Genomic DNA, 19,214 nt, shown 5'->3' on the forward strand with positions numbered 1-19,214 from the left:
CTCTCTCTACCATTAACCTCCTCTCTCTCTCTACTATTAACCTCCTCTCTCTCCCTCTCTCTCTCTCTCTCTCTCTCTCTCTCTCTCTACCATTAACCTTCTCGCACTCTCTCTCTACCATTAACATCCTATCTCTCTCTCTACCATTAACATCCTATCTCTCTCTCTACCATTAACCTCCACTCTCTCTCTCTACCATTAACCTCCACTCTCTCTCTCTACCATTAACATCCTCTCTCTCTCTACCATTAACCTCCACTTTCTCTCTGCCATTAACCTCCTCTCTCTCTCTACCATTAACCTCCTCTCTCTCTACCATTAACCTTCATTCTCTCTCTACCATTAACCTCCTCTCTCTCTCTACTATTAACCTCCTCTCTCTCTCTCTCTCTCTACCATTAACCTTCTCGCACTCTCTCTCTACCATTAACATCCTATCTCTCTCTCTACCAATAACCTCCACCCTCTCTCTCTACCATTAACCTCCACTCTCTCTCTCTACCATTAACATCCACTCTCTCTCTCTACCATTAACATCCTATCTCTCTCTCTACCATTAACCTCCACTCTCTCTCTCTACCATTAACCTCCACTCTCTCTCTCTACCATTAACATCCTATCTCTCTCTACCATTAACCTCCACTCTCTCTCTCTACCATTAACCTCCACTCTCTCTCTCTACCATTAACCTCCACTCTCTCTCTCTACCATTAGCCTCCACTCTCTCTCTCTACCATTAAACTCCACTCTCTCTCTCTACCATTAACATTCTATCTCTCTCTCTACCATTAACCTCCACTCTCTCTCTCTACCATTAACCTCCACTCTCTCTCTCTACCATTAACCTCCACTCTCGCTCTCTACCATTAATCTCCACTTTCTCTCTACCATTAAAATCTCTTCTCTCTCTACCGTTAACCTTCATTCTCTCTCTACCATTAACATCCTATCTCTCTCTCTACCATTAACATCCTATCTCTCTCTCTACCATTAACCTCCTCTCTCTCTACCATTAACCTCCACTTTCTCTCTGCCATTAACCTCCTCTCTCTCTCTACCATTAACCTCCTCTCTCTCTCTACCATTAACCTCCTCTCTCTACCATTAACCTCCTCTCTCTCTACCATTAACCTTCATTCTCTCTCTACCATTAACCTCCTCTCTCTCTCTACCATTAATCTCCACTCTCTCTCTCTACCATTAACATCCTATCTCTCTCTCTACCATAAACTCCACTCTCTCTCTACCATGAACCTCCACTCTCTCTCTCTACCATTAACATCCTATCTCTCTCTCTACCATTAACCTCCACTCTCTCTCTCTACCATTAACATCATATCTCTCTCTACCATAAACTCCACCCTCTCTCTCTACCATTAACCTCCTCTCTCTCTCTCTCTCTCTACCATTAATCTCCACTCTCTCTCTCTACCATTAACCTCCACTCTCTCTCTCTACCATTAACCCTCACTTTCTCTCTACCATTAACCTCCACTCTCTCTCTCTCTACCATTAACATCCTATCTCTCTCTCTACCATTAACCTCCACTCTCTCTCTACCATTAACCTCAACTCTCTCTCTCTACCATTAACATCCTATCACTCTCTACCATTAATCTCCACTCTCTCTCTCTACCATTAACATCCGATCTCTCTCTCTACCATTAACCTCCACTCTCTCTCTACCATTAACATCCTATCTCTCTCTCTACCATAAACTCCACTCTCTCTCTCTACCATTAACCTCCACTCTCTCTCTCTACCAATAACCTCCACCCTCTCTCTCTACCATTAACCTCCACTCTCTCTCTCTACCATTAACCTCCACTCTCTCTCTCTACCATTAACCTCCACTCTCTCTCTCTACCATTAACCTCCACTCTCTCTCTCTACCATTAACCTCCACTCTCTCTCTCTACCATTAACATCCTATCTCTCTCTCTACCATTAACCTCCTCTCTCTCTCTCTCTCTACCATTAACCTCCACTCTCTCTCTCTACCATTAACCTCCACTCTCTCTCTCTACCATTAACCCTCACTTTCTCTCTACCATTAACCTCCACTCTCTCTCTCTCTACCATTAATCTCCACTCTCTCTCTCTACCATTAACCTCCACTATCTCTCTCTACCATTAACCTCCACTCTCTCTCTCTCTACCATTAACATCCTATCTCTCTCTACCATTAACCTCCACTCTCTCTCTCTACCATTAACATCCGATCTCTCTCTCTACCATTAACCTCCACTCTCTCTCTCTACCATTAACATCCTATCTCTCTCTCTACCATTAACCTCCACTTTCTCTCTACCATTAACCTCCACCCTCTCTCTCTACCATTAACATCCTATCTCTCTCTCTACCATTAACCTCCACTCTCTCTCTCTACCATTAACCTCCACTCTCTCTCTCTACCATTAACCTCCACTCTCGCTCTCTACCATTAACCTCCACTTTCTCTCTACCATTAAAACCTATTCTCTCTCTACCATTAACCTTCATTCTCTCTCTACCATTAACCTCCTCTCTCTCGCTACTATTAACTTTCTCTCTCTCTCTATCATTAACCTCCTCTCTCTCTCTCTCTCTCTCTCTACCATTAACCTTCTCTTTCTCTCTACCATTAAAACCTCTTCTCTCTCTACCATTAACCTTCATTCTCTCTCTACCATTAACCTCCTCTCTCTCGCTACTATTAACTTCCTCTCTCTCTCGCTCTCTACCATTAACCTCCTCTCTCTCGCTCTCTACCATTAACCTCCTCTCTCTCTCTCTCTCTCTCTACCATTAACCTTCTCTCTCTCTACCATTAACCTCTCTCTCTCTCTCTCTACCATTAACCTTCTCGCACACTCTCTCTCTCTCTCTCTCTCTCTCTCTCTCTCTCTCTCTCTCTCTCTACCATTAACCTCCTCTTCCTTGTCTCATTCTGCTCTTTGTCTCTCAGGCTAATGTGAATGGCAGAGTTCTGACCCAGTGCAACATTGATGAGCTGAAGAATGAAATGAAAATGAACTTTGGAGACTGGCAGCTCTTCAGAGGAACTGTGAGTTTAACCCTAACTTTGCCTCTTGCCTGTTATTTTGTTTTGTAGTGGATTTACCAATAGCTTTAACACTGGACACTGCTGTTATCAAGCACTTCTTAACCCAGTAATTACTATTTAGCCCAGCCGTATTTAGAGATCGGTGCATTGTTCCTTTCTTTTCTTCTTTCTCTCTTCCTCTTCTACTTTCTCTTCCTCTTCTTCCTTTCCCTCCTACTCTTCTGCCTTCTCTCGCTTCTTCTTCCTCTTCCTCCTCTTCCTCTAGGTGTTGGAGATGCGTCACGTGGAGAGCCAGGTGCTTCATGAGGAGGCTCCCAGCGAGATGGACAGCAGTGTGGTGGGCCACGGGGAACCGAGGCGCCAGGTCGCCCCGCCCCATGCCGGTGCCGCCAACCTCGAGGCCAACTCACCCATGTACAGCTTCAACCTGAGCTTTGAGGAACTGAGCAATGTGGGACTGGACGAGCCTCCCAGGCATAGCAACAACACATGGATGGTGAGTGACTGGTGGTCTCTTTCCTTGTAAAGAGGTCTATGTTGCGTCATTATATTACGTTGACAGAAAGACTAGAATTGTGTAGCTATGTACAGTACCAGTCAAAAGTTTGGACACCTACTCATCATCAAGGGTTTTTCTTAATTTTTACTATTTTCTACATTGTAGAATAATAGTTAAGACATCACAACTATGAAATAACACATATGGAATCAGGTAATAACCAAAAAAAGTGTTAAACAAATCAAAATATGTTTTATATTTTTGATTCCTCAAAGTAGCCACCCTTTGCCTTGATGTCAACTTTGCTGACTGTTGGCATTCTCTCAACCAGCTTCATGAGGAATGCTTTTCCAACTGTCTTGAAGGAGTTCCCACATATGCTGAGCACTTGTTGGCTGCTTTTCCATCACTCTGCGGTCCAACTCATCCCAAACCATCTCATCCCGAAACCATCCCAGGCCAGGTCATCTGATGCAGCACTCTATTCCCACTAAGTGCGAACCAGATGGGATGGCGCATCGCTGCAGAATGCTGTGGTAGCCATGCTGGTTAAGTGTGCCTTGAATTCTAAATAAATCACAGACAGTGTCACCAGCAAAGCACCATCACACCTCCTCCTCCATGCTTCACGGTGGGAACCACACATGCAGAGATCATCCGTTCACCTACTCTGCGTCTCACAAAGACATGGCGGTTGGAACCAAAAATCTAAAATTTGGACTCATTAGGTCGAAGGACAGATTTCCACCGGTCTAATGTTCATTGCTCGTGTTTCTTGGCCCAAGGAAGTCTCCTCTTCTTATTGTTGTCTTTCAGAAGTGGTTTCTTTGCAGAAATTTGACCATGAAGGCCTGATTAACTCAGTCTCCTCTGAACAGTTAATGTTGAGATGTGTCTGTTACTTGAACTCTGTGAAGCATTTGTTTGGGCTGCAATCTGAGGCTGGTAACTCTAATGAACTTATCCTCTGCAGCAGAGGTAACTCTGGGTCTTCCTTTCCTGTGGCGGTCCTCATGAGCGCCAATTTCATCATAGCGCTTGATGGTTTTTGCAACTGCACTTGAAGAAACTTTCTTAAAAATGTCTGGATTGACTGACCTTCATGTCTTAAAGTAATGATGGACTGCCATTTCTCTTTGCTTGTTTGAGCTGTTCTTGCCATAATATGGACTTGGTGTTTTACCAAATAGGGCTATCTTCTGTATACCACCTCTACCTTGTCACAACATAATTGATTGGCTCAAATGCGCAAACTAACTTTTAATAAGACATTCCTGTTAACTGAAATGCATTCCAGGTGACTACCTCATGAAGTTGGTTGAGAGAATGCCAAGAGTGTGCAAAGCTGTCATCAAGGCAAAGGGTGGCTATTTGAAGAATCTCAAATCTCAAATATATTTTGTTTTGTTTAACACCTTTTTGGTTACTACATGATTCCATATGTGTTATTTCATAGTGTTGATGTCTTCACTATTATTCTACAATGTAGAAAATAGTCAAATAAAGGTAAACCCTTGAACGAGTAGGTGTGTCCAAACTTTGCACTAGTACTGTATATGTACAGAACCATGAATTAAGCCGTTGGCCTGTATGTAAACCAAATGATAGCCTACATATGTACTTAGACCACAGATCTAGGAGATGCAATGTTCCATGTCCCCCTCCCCAGGCCCCCACCCACCGTACCCCCAGCATGTCCAGCCTCAACTCCCAGGAGTCGTCCAACGACATCGTCAAGCTGACGGAAAAGCAGCAGTCGGAGTACCGCAACGCCTACCAGGAGTACATCGCCCAGATGGCCACGCTGGAGGTGGGCGGAGGCGGGGGAGAGAAGCCCGTCCAGCCCCACCCCAACCAGTTCATGACCTCCGCCAGCTCCGAGGACAAAACCAAGGACAAGGCTACCACCAAGAGAAGCACCTCCAAGCTTCCCGCCGTGGATGCCCCGGACTTCACCACCGCCGAAGCCCCCCTGGACCCCATCACAGAGGAGGACGAGAAGCAGGACCCCCATGGCTCCTCCAAGACCCTGCTCGGACGCAAGGCGCCCGGGTCCAGTGACCGGGGGAGCGGCCTGTTCCAGGGAGCAGCCGACCTCAAGATGAAGACCGGTGGGCTGCCCTACCAGAAGCTCACCAGCGACGACGAGGATTCAGAGAACTCCGACGCTCCTCTCCTGGGGGACGCGAAAAAGCCAGGTGACCCCAAAGCATCCTCCCTGGCCCTGGCTAAGGGTAAAGAATACCTGTCTGACGCCATGCTGGATAAGAAGGATTCTTCTGACTCCGGCATGCGCTCCAACGAGAGCTCGCCCAACCACTCCCTGCAGGATGAGGAGGCTGACCTGTCCCAGCTGGAGCAGGCCAACCTGATCGAGCTGGACCAGGAGGACAGCCAGAGCCGGGCGGCCAGTAAGAGGGGTCTGCCCAGCAGCCTGAGTGGTCTCCAGGACTCAGCTGTAGCCCGCATGTCCATCTGCTCCGAGGACCAGTGCAGCCTGCTGGCCAGCAGCCCCGAAGAGAGCTGGCCCTTATCCAAGAGCTACAACCTCAACCGCACGCCCAGCAACACCACCCTCAACAACAACACCAACGACCAGCAGCGTTGCCAGGGACAGAGGGCTCCAGTGGGGTCCACCGACACCACCTGTTCCACCCCTACTTCCTCCTCCATCAGCGAGGTCATCGTCTCCACGGGTTCCGGCACCACCAGTACCACCACCAAGCCCGGCCCGCACAACGAGAACGTGCGCGTGGTGCACCTGAAGAGGGGGCTGAACCCCGGGGATCCTCCGGAGATCACCACCGTGTCCTCCGACACCGTCACTTTCGGAGAGGAGCGCGAGAGCATCCTGTGAGCCCCCTGCCCATCTCATACCCAGGAGAGCACTTAGTCAGTAGATGTTTGGTGTGGTAATCTGACAATGCATGCGTAGCAAGGTACCGTAGCAAGCTAAATGGGTAAATAAATGATGTTCGTGCTTGGTGTGCACTAAGTAGATAGCCTTGTTTAACCAGCCTGATCTGGCAACCTCACATTCTGTTACAGGAGGTAGCCTGGTGAAGGTAGCTCACTGAGATCTTGTACTCTGTATTTGTATTGTCTAAAGTGAAGTGAAGTGACCTCTACTAACCGGCTTGATATTCTCTAGAGGTGAAGGTAGCTAGCTACGTACACTGTAAAACAAATTATCTTTAGATCAACCTAATTTACTTCACCTCTGGTAAAAACAACAACATTATTATGACAAATATATGATTCAATGCCAACTGTTATATTTCATTATATTTGAAGTTGTAGCCTGTTTATTTCAACACTAAACCTACATTTCCCCTTTGGTTAAACTTAATATAACAAATACAAAAAATATTTAATGTGGGGCGACGCACAATTGGCATAGCGTCGTCCGGGTTAGGGAGGGTTTGGCCGGTAGGGATATCCTTGTCTCAGTATGTAAAATGTAATAAAATGTATGCACTCTACTGTAAGTCGCTCTGGATAAGAGCGTCTGCTAAATGACTAAAATGTAAATGTAAATGTAATTTAATGACAATACAACCAATTTTTTTCATCTTGTTCCTAGTTCACTTTTTACTTTGGAATTACCTTTCCAAATATATTAAATTGTGTTACAAGCAATTTAAATCAACAACCTAAAAAATAAGATGTTTTAAAATAATTTTTCCAAACTAAAGACCTTCACATTTAGGAACCACAATATCATAACCAAGCAATGGCTACCGTCACATAGAAACGTTATCAGGCGCTTTAGTGTCATTACAGATGACAAATACAATAGACCACCTCAACTGGAATGACATTCACTCTCAGGGGTGGGCAAAAATATCCAACTGAAAGCCACGCACCCCCCAATAAGCCACGCCTCGGCAACTCTTCTGATAGGCTGCCGCCGCTACATTGCCCCTACCGCTATTCGATGTGCATGAGGTGTGGAAAGCAATTTAGAAGCTTTCATTCAAATAAAAAAATCACATTGATCTGACAAATTCGTTATTTGATTTCAGACAAATTGATAGAACAGATTGAATGAACCAAAGCGTAAATTTCGATCATTCCAATCAGTAAAAGCACTTAACAGCGCCGTCCCATTTTTTACAGTGCAGTATAATTGAAAACTTAACTACCTACGTACAGTGACTAACTATCTGTTTATTATTTTGCACTACAACAAGCATGGTAGCCTGGGTGTCAGTCTGTCTGTGCCATCTCGCCAACTCCTTGTCATGCCAATGGCTTGACAATGAGCAATGGAGCTGGCAAGAGCACAAACAGATCTGGGACCAGGCTACAAGCATGCCTCAACAGTGTTAATATTAGCTGCTGCTGCCTATGTGTGTCAACAAGTGATGTATTGAGCTTGTGGGTGGGTAAAAGAGAAGATACCTGGTATAGATGAAGAATGAATGCATATGAACGCGTGAGCCAAATGAACAAAATTGTGTGTGGGATCTGTTTTTGTCGTGTCTCAGCAAATGACATGGAGGAGACTCAACTGAACTATTCATCTCATTGCAAAAGCCACAGGGCTTTTACCTATTTTACCTTCCTATGGGCCCTGGTCCAAAGTAGTGCGCTATCGGTGGAATAGGGTGCCATTTGGGACTCATCTCCTGCCAACACAAACAAAAGTGTTGGATAAAAGGGAGGGACGTTGACACTAATATGTGACAATAATAGAGAAGTAATCCTCAGAAAAAGATATTGATCGCTGCAAAATTCAGTTGCTGACTCTTCGCCATATGATACATGGGACTGTATGTATGCTGCTTTGTAATGAACAGTGGTTGTAAAGTTATTTGGTTTATTACATGTTGTCAGGGCCTGTCTCCTCCCTTAACGTAGTAGAGGCCAATAGTAGAGGCCCCATTTGTGAATCCGATGCCATTTAAATACATTTTAATTAAGCAGATATAAAATGTACACTTAATGGCGTCCGATTCACAAATCTGGCTACAGTAAAGATTGGTGTTGCATGCGTACCTAATGAACTGTACATTGCATGCCTAAATGAGTTTGCAAATATCAGTGCAATGTCAGAGTGCTCTCCTATGTGTTGCATGCACTGTGATGTTGTATGGTGTCTTAACCAGTCGGATGATAACCATGTGGGAGAAGAACACAAGATATTCTATCTATGAAGGGAAAGAAGTGAATGGTGCCGTCAGACATTATCTGACTGAAAAATAAAACCTGGTTGTTGACCTTCTACAGTCTAGCCTCTTGTATGTTCTCACAGAGAATTTATACGTATGAACCACTAAGTATTCTCATACTTTCATATAGCAGTTCCTTCTTAACGTCGGCCAGCAGGAGGCGTGCTCCCCCATGCAAAAATAGTATGTGCCATAATATGTAATATTATGTGCCATTTTGCAGACGCTCTCATCCAAAGCGACTTAAGAGTCATGCGTGCATAAATTGTTTAACATATGGTTGATCCCGAGAATCGAACCCACTATCCTAGAGTTGCAAGTGCCATGCGTTACCAACTGTGCTACAGAGAACCACCAGTGAGTGACTAGATGGATCTGGGCACGCCAGCACACCATCCTGGATAACTAGATAAGATTAGTAACTGCAATGCATTGAGCCTTGTGATATCATCTTCCTAATAAATCTCACTCTATTCAGATACATTTAAAAGCAAATAGCATAAAGGGAAGTTGCAACATCCTTTGATGTAAGAGAAAGTACAGTGACAGTAATTTAAAAGATTGAAATAGGTCAGGTAATATGGATATTAACATAATGTACAGTATAAGGAATATACTTTATTATTGTATAAAAGTGCAATTTACAACATTTCTTTGAAAGCCGCAGTACAATAAAATGCATCTTTATATTCTCTGCAACAAATCAGCTACTATACAGGCATGATATTGTCTTAACATTTTATATACATTGACTGACCATTAGTCTGTCTGTAGTAATGTGCCACTTCCAAAAGAAAAGGCTATCTCCTCTTGTGGAAAGATATCTTGTTTCAATACTGTAATTTCAGTCAGTCTGTCGTTGTCTTCCCATCGTTGTTGAGGAATCATTCTTCAGTTGGAAGAAAAGATATCAGCCAGGCCAGTAGATAAATAAAAAGTCAAAACGACAACACACATCTCCTTTTAGGAAGACAAATGAAAGTTAAATCAAGCGGAAATCCAGCCAGCCATTGGAGGGGAACATGAGGTCCTGTTTAAAACACACCTGTAAGAGATTGGGAAGTGAAAAGAGGGTCGTGTTTAAAGAGAAGCAAGGCTAAAGGACAGACGGGGAACTGGACAGTCAGACTGGCGCCTGAGAAGAAGACACACTTCTTTTTCTACTTTAACCAAACACTGAAATACTGGTGAGTGTATGTCTCATATGGCACCCTATTCCCTATGTAGTGCACTACTTTTAACCAGGGCCCTTAGGGGACTACATAGAAAATAGGGTGCTATTTGGGATGCAAACACTGAAATACTGGGCAATCCCTGAGCACCAGATGGAGGCGTCAACGGAGGAATAAGCAACATCCTGTCAACCTCTAAGTACAACGTGGGAATGGATCTATACTATAGCTATAATGATGCTGGCTGGCGCCTGCTTTTCCTCTCTGCAAATTATCTACTGACCGGTAGTTTTCAGAACCCACAACCACTGACTGGAGTAGCCAGTCTGTCTTATGTAGCCAGAGACTATTATTTCATGATAGGTTATTCCATTACAGTGATGTCATATCTTAGTCAAGTCAACAATATAACACTTCACATAGACTACACTTTTCAAAGAGCAACTTATACCAAGTATCCATGACTTTATACACAAAAAAAGGCGATATCTAGAATCTAAAAAGGAGTATTTTTCCTGTCCCCATAGGAGAACCCTTTGAAGAACCCTTTTTGGTCCCAGGTAGAAGATAGAACCCAAAAGGTTCTATCTTTCCACAGAGGGTTGGACCTGGAACCAAAAAGCATTCTCCTATCGGGACAGTGTAGTTTGGACCCATTTGAGCGCAGCTTGTTTTCTCCTAATGAACAAAATGACCATTCCAAATAGAAATGATGGATACAATAATGGCAGTAAGGAAACACTTACCCAGTCAGTGAAGGAGAGTTTAGCTGTCATGAGTCTCTGTCCCTTTGGGGAAGTGGTCAGTTGACTGTAAAAACAGGCAAGACAACCACTGTTAAATATCACCACTTACAGAGAGGGGCTCCTGGCATTGCTGAGTTAGTACAGTTGCAGTGGTCTGGTCTCTATTGGGCTGATGCTACATTCATTCACCGCCAAGCTGTCATGTGTACAATAACCAACAGTGGCACATAGTCAAATGCAAAAGCTTTATGAGAAGCCAAATAGGCAGACTGCTTGGAAATAATGTAATTCTTTTTTTATATATTCTAAAAGCCTTTAATTAAAGTAAGCATATAAACATATATTTTATTTTTTTCTCATATAAACATATATTACCTAGGCCACATTAAAACTATACATGTCATAGGATTTAGGGGATCTATTAAAATATAGGAATTCCAATTGAACACGCTAGAATCTGTGTAGCCTACTATCGTTTCGTCTATTTCTTTTTCTGAACCACTCCAAAACAGAAGTCCTCTAATTGAAAAAATAAAGCTATTCGATTCTATTTTTACCTGAAAGGTGATGAGGCTGATGTCTGAGTTGATGGTTGCTAGGGGATTCCTGGGTGATGCTGCCTGTCCCTGTCCCAGTCGCTGCTGCTGATGTTGGCAGCTGGAGAGGGACGAGCTAGAGTCCAGTGCAATCTGAAGGTCCAAGATATAGTCTATAACATGCTGCAATATCTCAATTTTACTGACGTTCCCGTTCTGTGGGAGGCTGGGCACGAGTTCCTTCAGCATTGTGTAGCAGTCGTTCATATTGTACAGCAGACTCAGAGGGTCATCCATCGGGCTCTTGCTCCGGGAGATGCCGAGGGTATGTTCCGACGAGTTGGAGATGTTGTTCCTCATAGACCGCTCCGGGCTTATTGCTTTCATGACGACAGTTGAGTGTGATAAGATATTATGCATGAAAAAAAAACGGTATTTTAGGCCAGTCTTCGCCGTGTACAATCAGTCAGCACGCTGTCAATTGTTCTTATAAAGGCTCGTGAACGGGGCTTGTCGCACATCAGGCCGAAATGCACGTCAATTGGCTATCTAGAAGTGTCAATCACTATCCCAAGCAACAGTATTGGTTTAAATGCGGTAGATATTTTACATCCCTCCCATATTTTCCGCATTCTTGAGCAAGTTATGTGAAGGCGCGCACTAAAGTGATGCTCTTCTCTGTTACCTGCGAGATGATGTTGGCGGGCCCTTGTGAAAATCTGTTTTGAAGTCATCTGAGTCTGTATTTCTGATCTAAATGAAGGCACATCCATGTGCCGAATGTAGGCTACCTCGTAATTACGCAGATACAATTAAGTTTGATGTTTTACCATCTATTACATTTCCAAGTTCCAGCTATTGTTAGTCTATATTATTTTCCATAGATAGAAATTGCAGGGTTTCGTGGCCACTAGCTCATCTGGAGTGAGTTTACTTCACAATGCGTTAAGCTATGCTCAGTTTCTCAATTTCTTTCCCACTGTACCAAGTTGAACCCAATCGGATGATGGCTTGGCACAACAGAGCTCAACACACACTGCAGTAGCTGCGAGTTGCCTGCATCGCCGCAAGCTCCCACTTCTACCGACTCCCTGGCGCCAGCGCTGTGACGACATCCAATTCACAGCAGCCCTAGAAGCCAGTCGGCGTGGCGCTGTTCAGGCGGCTGCTATGACGACGGCAGCTGCAAGTCAGCGCGCGGGCTCTCAGCTGACTTAAGATGGAGCTCCTCCTGGTGCCTGCCCTGGAGTGTACGGAGTAATACACCTGCACTTGTGGTTTGCTTTTCTCAACACAACAGATCTACTGTTTCATAACTGTATACTGTCTTATTTCACTAGCTGTCCTAGATTCCACTTTTCTTTTCCTCTTCTCATTTCAAAGTACCCTGTCACTCAATGATGGTGTCCCAAATGGCACCCTATTCCCTATATAGTGCAGTAAAATATAGGGAATATGGTGACATTTGGGTTTAATACACTATATAGGAAATACGGTGACATTTGGGTTTAGTACACTATATAGGGAAAAGGGTGCCATTTGGGTTTAGTACACTATATATAGAATAGGGTGACATTTTGGACGTATATATAGAATAGGGTGACATTTTGGACGTTACCAATGCTTCATTATGTATTTTCCATGGCCACTCTTGGAAAAGAGTATAGGGAATATGGTGACATTTGAATGGATGCAGCAGGTACCCACTTTCCCTCGGTTTCATATAGATGCAGCAGGTACCCACTTTCCCTCGGTTTCATATAGATGCAGCAGGTACCCACTTTCCCTCGGTTTCATATAGATGCAGCAGGTACCCACTTTCCCTCGGTTTCATATGGATGCAGCAGGTACCCACTTTCCCTCGGTTTCATATAGATGCACCAGGTCCCACTTTCCCTCGGTTTCATATAGATGCAGCAGGTACCCACTTTCCCTCGGTTTCATATGGATGCAGCAGGTACCCACTTTCCCTCGGTTTCATATAGATGCAGCAGGTACCCACTTTCCCTCGGTTTCATATAGATGCAGCAGGTACCCACTTTCCCTCGGTTTTATATAGATGCAGCAGGTACCCACTTTCCCTCGGTTTCATATAGATGCAGCAGGTACCCACTTTCCCTCGGTTTCATATAGATGCACCAGGTCCCACTTTCCCTCGGTTTCATATAGATGCAGCAGGTACCCACTTTCCCTCGGTTTCATATGGATGCAGCAGGTACCCACTTTCCCTCGGTTTCATATGGATGCAGCAGGTACCCACTTTCCCTCGGTTTCATATAGATGCAGCAGGTACCCACTTTCCCTCGGTTTCATATGGATGCAGCAGGTACCCACTTTCCCTCGGTTTCATATGGATGCACCAGGTCCCACTTTCCCTCGGTTTCATATAGATGCAGCAGGTACCCACTTTCCCTCGGTTTCATATGGATGCAGCAGGTACCCACTTTCCCTCGGTTTCATATAGATGCAGCAGGTACCCACTTTCCCTCGGTTTCATATGGATGAAGCAGGTACCCACTTTCCCTCGGTTTCATATGGATGCAGCAGGTACCCACTTTCCCTCGGTTTCATATAGATGCAGCAGGTACCCACTTTCCCTCGGTTTCATATGGATGAAGCAGGTACCCACTTTCCCTCGGTTTCTTATGGATGCAGCAGGTACCCACTTTCCCTCGGTTTCATATAGATGCAGCAGGTACCCACTTTCCCTCGGTTTCATATAGATGCAGCAGGTACCCACTTTCCCTCGGTTTCATATGGATGCAGCAGGTACCCACTTTCCCTTGGTTTCATATAGATGCAGCAGGTACCCACTTTCCCTCGGTTTCATATAGATGCAGCAGGTACCCACTTTCCCTCGGTTTCATATGGATGCAGCAGGTACCCACTTTCCCTCGGTTTCATATAGATGCAGCAGGTACCCACTTTCCCTCGGTTTCATATAGATGCAGCAGGTACCCACTTTCCCTTGGTTTCATATAGATGCAGCAGGTACCCACTTTCCCTCGGTTTCATATAGATGCAGCAGGTACCCACTTTCCCTCGGTTTCATATAGATGCAGCAGGTACCCACTTTCCCTCGGTTTCATATAGATGCAGCAGGTACCCACTTTCCCTCGGTTTCATATAGATGCAGCAGGTACCCACTTTCCCTCGGTTTCATATAGATGCACCAGGTCCCACTTTCCCTCGGTTTCATATAGATGCAGCAGGTACCCACTTTCCCTCGGTTTCATATGGAGGATGCAAACAAACAACACAAATAAGACATCGTCTCTCAAAGTTAGGGGGAAATAACACACTGATGTTTTCATGATATTCAAACTGGGTAGGAAGAAGAGATCTGGAGCAGTTGTGAAAATATGATGTCTTTCCAGCACTCATACATAGAGTGAATGTGTTCATGTTAACCTTCTGAGTTAAGAACGACAGGCACATTTGATGGAAAGAAAGACAGAAGAATGTATTTACACGGCAGTGACTGACTGCCAACCTAGATTTATCGTATTAACTAAATGTCTCACTTTGTGTTATTTTCCACCCTGCTCATCAATGTTGCACTTTATCCAACAGGGTAGTATTACAGAGCTTATGTTCTATCCTATGATATTTATTCTGGACAGCATGCTTGTTGAAGTTGGGACAACATTTACCTTGCATTTCAGAGCAACTATTAATCCTCTATCATAGAATGAACTCAGGTACTCCCTTACTTTCAGATGAAAAGTTTTCCTGTCCACTCTTAGAAAAATGGGTTCCAAAAGGGTTCTTCAGCTGTCATCATAGGAGAATCAATCAATCAAATGTATTTATAAAGCCCTTTTTACATCAGCCTATGTCACAGCCTAAAACCCCAAACAGCAAGCTGATGTAGAAGCATGGTGGCTAGGTAAAACCCTTTTTGGTTCCAGGTAAAAACCCTTTTTGGTTCCAGGTAGAACCTTCTGTGGAAAGGAAGCAAAATAGTTCTACCTGGAACCAACAAGGGTTCTTCAAAGGGTTCTTCTATGGGGACAGCAGAAGAACCCTTTTAGGTTCTAGATAGCAGCTTTATTTCTAAGAGTGTAGAGTAATCGTTAGTTATCTAGGTTTGATTTCCATTGATTTCTCCCAGTTTCTCAATTGTTTTTACGTGTCATATTTGTTGACATGTTTGTTGACATACAGTATATTTGCTCTGTGGGAAGAATAGCAGCATCCCACATTCCACCTATTTATGTGCTAAAGAAAAGAAGGCACTTTAGTTTGGTGTTCCCCGTGGGTCTCGTTCTACCTCTGTCTTCTGAACGACTCCTACTGGCAGGCCTCTGTAATGACTCCTATGGAAATGGGTGCTGGCAGGCCTCTGTAATGACTCCTATGGAAATGGGTGCTGGCAGGCCTCTGTAATGACTCCTATGGAAATGGGTGCTGGCAGGCCTCTGTAATGACTCCTATGGAAATGGGTGCTGGCAGGCCTCTGTATTGACTCCTATGGAAATGGGTGCTGGCAGGCCTCTGTAATGGCTCTGATGCATCCCAAATGGCACCCTATTCCCAATAGGACACTATAGGACTCAAAATATAGAAATCATCCCCGTATGATGCATTTTTCATCATATGATACAAAATGCAACATAATATGATGCAAAACACATCATACGGGGAAGATTTCTGTATTTTGAAAGTTACATATCTTGAAAACTTCATTGCTGACAAGCAAAACATTTTGGAACTATGTCAACAATGGAGTAATGAAACAAATACCACATGACTTTGGCTGGGACTTAATTCCCAACCTTCAACATATAGTAGAGAACACCTACTCAGACGTACATCCATTTCAACAAACATTAATGTAAGGGGGTGCGATTCTGGTGGCAGGGAAGTCAGACGCAGGAGAGCAGAACTTGATAATAGCCGGAGCAGTTTAATAGTAAAACCAACGGCATAAGAAATACAAAGTATGGGCACAATAACATCCCTTCTCATTTCTCATCTTTTGGATAGGGTGCCATTTTGGGCGTATTCCCATTTTGGACGCACACAATCTGACATATTTTCCTCTGGATTACAGTGCTTTCGTTCGTAGTTCTCAGTTCTGTTCTGTCAGTTCAATACGATCACACAATCATGTTATGATTTCTCCTGGGGAACCACTTTTACATGAGGTCTTCTTATTGCTCACAGTGCTGCCTCTCTCTCTTTCTTCAATACAAAGGGCTTTATTGGCATGGGAAACATGTTTACTTTGCCAAAGCAGATATCTAGAGAATCACACTACTCTTCCTTCGTCTTATTCTTCTTCCTTTACCTCGTCATTCTGTCTCTGTCTGTCTCTGTGTTGAGGATAGGAGATGCTTCAGGCAGAACTTCATAGGACAGGTGTTATTTGCTCTGCTGTCTCAAGGCCATGCTGCTGAAACTTCAAAGGGGGAGAATACCTGCATAAAAGGTTAGCCTTGGCGTCTCTTTCTGTTTGGCCTGGACTTCCTCTCGCCTGGCCTCTGAGGTCTGGACGGCAAATGAGTCCCAAATGGCACCCTATTCCCTATTTAGGGCACTACTTTTGACCAGGGCCCTATGGTATAGGGTGCCATTTGGGACGTATATGATGTGTGTGTGATGAGCTACAGGCCCCATTTGCTCACATAGTCCTGGTGGAAATACACACCCTCGTGTCAGAGATGGGTCACAAGCCTCGCTGTGTACAGAGAAGATTATTATTGGGAAGGAAAGCGGTGGGGGTGGAGCATCTCGGAAGGAAGGTGGTAACAGAAATCTATCCAATTACTATTGAATGTTTTTTGTTGTTGTGGTGGTTTAACTCCTCTTCGTTTCTCTCTAACTCAACCCCTGATCAGACCTGGTTTTGACCTTCATAGAGTGTGAACTCATACTTGTATGTGTAACGGAGTTCACTCCACAGCTAGCTTGAAATGTTGTACATAGAGCCATCCAACTGATACCTTTTGGGTGGCTCAAACCGTTGGAACGTTGTCAAGGAGGGCGGTCACGTCTGTTAGCAAAGCAGAGGTCCCGAGTTCCAGCCAGGTATGAGACAAATCAAGGGGAAGTGGTACTCAATAAGCAAAAATCTAATCAAATCAAATTGTATTTGTCACATGTGCCGAATTCAACCTTACCATGAAATGCTTACGTACAAGCCCTTAACCAACAATGCAGTTCAAGAAATAGAGTTAAGTAAATATTTACTAAATAAACTAAAGTACAAGCATTTCGCTACAGGTTAGTCGAGGTAGTATGTACATGTAGGTAGGGATAAAGTGACTGTGTCCCATTGTATAATGATCGTAGACAGGCGCAGGAATACATAAGGGGGGGTTTTAATTACTCCACCCAAAAATACAACATGTCATGAAAAAGGCATGGGGACGAACCCAGACAAAGAGCGAGGAGTAAACCTCTAATAAATACACGGGACGAGACCCTTAATAACACTACACGGACGAGACCCGAAATACCACTACACGGACGAGACCCGAAATAACACTACACGGACGAGACCCGAAATAACACTACACGGACAAGACCCTTAATAACACTACACGGACGAGACCCTTAATAACACTACACGGACAAGACCCGAAATAACACTACACGGACGAGACCTCAATAACACTACACGGACGAGACCCTTAATAACACTACACGGACAAGACCCGAAATAACACTACACGGACGAGACTCTTAATAACACTACACGGACGAGACCCTTAATAACACTACACGGACGAGACCCTTAATAACACTACACGGACGAGACCCTTAATAACACTACACGGACGAGACCCTTAATAACACTACACGGACGAGACCCTTAATAACACTACACGGACGAGACCCTTAATAACACTACACGGACGAGACCCTTAATAACACTACACGGACGAGACCCTTAATAACACTACACGGACGAGACCCTTAATAACACTACACGGACGAGACCCTTAATAACACTACACGGACGAGACCCTTAATAACACTACACGGACGAGACCCTTAATAACACTACACGGACGAGACCCTTAATAACACTACACGGACGAGACCCTTAATAACACTACACGGACGAGACCCTTAATAACACTACACGGACGAGACCCTTAATAACACTACACGGACGAGACCCTTAATAACACTACACGGACGAGACCCTTAATAACACTACATGGACGAGACCCTTAATAACACTACACGGACAAGACCCTTAATAACACTACACGGACGAGACCCTTAATAACACTACATGGACGAGACCCTTAATAACACTACACGGACGAGACCCTTAATAACAAGTGCACAATACATGTAGCACGAAAGCCGAAACAACAACGCACAGGTACTCATAAGATCAACAGACGGGAACAATAATCGACCAAGACAATGGTGAACATATATACAATTACTAATCAGGGGGAATGGGAACCAGGTGTGCGTAATGAAACAGTTTAATGACGCCTAGATTCCAGTGAGTAGACTTCCGGAATGAGCAGCAGTACCACGGGGATCCGTGACAGTACCCCCCCCTGAGCGCTGCACCAGCAGTGGAACGACACCGGTCTCGGGGATGACCACAGGGAATCAGTGCGGGTCAGTTGCAGCTGCCAAAGTTGTGTCGTCGGACGGACGGGCCATTCCCGCTGTCTCCATTTAGGGTCAGTTATTCTGTCACGTTGTATAAATGATTAGAGACAGGCGCAGGAATACGTAACATTGGTTTGAAGATTCCACCCAAAATACAACATGACATGAAAAGGCACGGGGACGAAGCCCAAAACAAACATGTATACAAAAACACAGGGATGTAACCCAAACAAAAGAGTGAGGTTAAACCTCTAATAAATATACGGGACGAGACCAGTAATAACAATACACGGGACGAGACCAGTAATAACAATACACGGGACGAGACCAGTAATAACAATACACGGGACGAGACCAGTAATAACAATAAACGGGACGAGACCAGTAATAACAATAAACGGGACGAGACCAGTAATAACAATAAACGGGACGAGACCAGTAATAACAATACACG

At 44.3% G+C, this 19,214-nt stretch overlaps 2 protein-coding genes across 2 annotated transcripts; one reads left to right on the forward strand and one right to left on the reverse strand.

The window, feature by feature from the left end:
- Positions 1-2,882: 2,882 nt before the first annotated feature.
- LOC129817131 (kinase D-interacting substrate of 220 kDa B-like) lies at positions 2,883-8,772 on the forward strand. The gene is made up of 3 exons (XM_055872065.1): positions 2,883-3,046; positions 3,312-3,542; positions 5,215-8,772. Exons 1-3 carry the CDS (start codon positions 3,005-3,007, stop codon positions 6,400-6,402), a joined length of 1,461 nt encoding a protein of 486 aa, XP_055728040.1. The 5' UTR covers positions 2,883-3,004; the 3' UTR covers positions 6,403-8,772.
- A 545-nt stretch (positions 8,773-9,317) lies between these two features.
- LOC129817133 (DNA-binding protein inhibitor ID-2-like) lies at positions 9,318-12,170 on the reverse strand. Its single transcript, XM_055872068.1, has 3 exons — positions 11,195-12,170; positions 10,638-10,701; positions 9,318-9,764 (listed from the first exon to the last, which is right to left on the reverse strand). The coding sequence occupies exons 1-2, from the start codon at positions 11,591-11,593 to the stop codon at positions 10,657-10,659; spliced, it is 444 nt and encodes a 147-aa protein (XP_055728043.1). The 5' UTR covers positions 11,594-12,170; the 3' UTR covers positions 9,318-9,764; positions 10,638-10,656.
- Between the last annotated feature and the right edge of the window lie 7,044 nt (positions 12,171-19,214).

The sequence above is a fragment of the Salvelinus fontinalis genome, chromosome 20, assembly GCF_029448725.1.
Source record: "Salvelinus fontinalis isolate EN_2023a chromosome 20, ASM2944872v1, whole genome shotgun sequence".
Lineage (NCBI taxonomy): Eukaryota > Metazoa > Chordata > Actinopteri > Salmoniformes > Salmonidae > Salvelinus > Salvelinus fontinalis.

Coding starts and splice junctions, on each gene's coding strand:
- LOC129817131 (XM_055872065.1), top strand. CDS start 3,005: ATGAAAATGAACTTTGGAGACTGGCAGCTCTTCAGAGGAACT. Junction 3,047..3,311: donor GGCAGCTCTTCAGAGGAACT/GTGAGTTTAACC, acceptor CTCTTCCTCTAG/GTGTTGGAGATGCGTCACGT. Junction 3,543..5,214: donor ATAGCAACAACACATGGATG/GTGAGTGACTGG, acceptor CCCCCTCCCCAG/GCCCCCACCCACCGTACCCC.
- LOC129817133 (XM_055872068.1), bottom strand. CDS start 11,593: ATGCATAATATCTTATCACACTCAACTGTCGTCATGAAAGCAATAAGC. Junction 10,702..11,194: donor TCAGCCTCATCACCTTTCAG/GTAAAAATAGAA, acceptor CTGTTTTTACAG/TCAACTGACCACTTCCCCAA.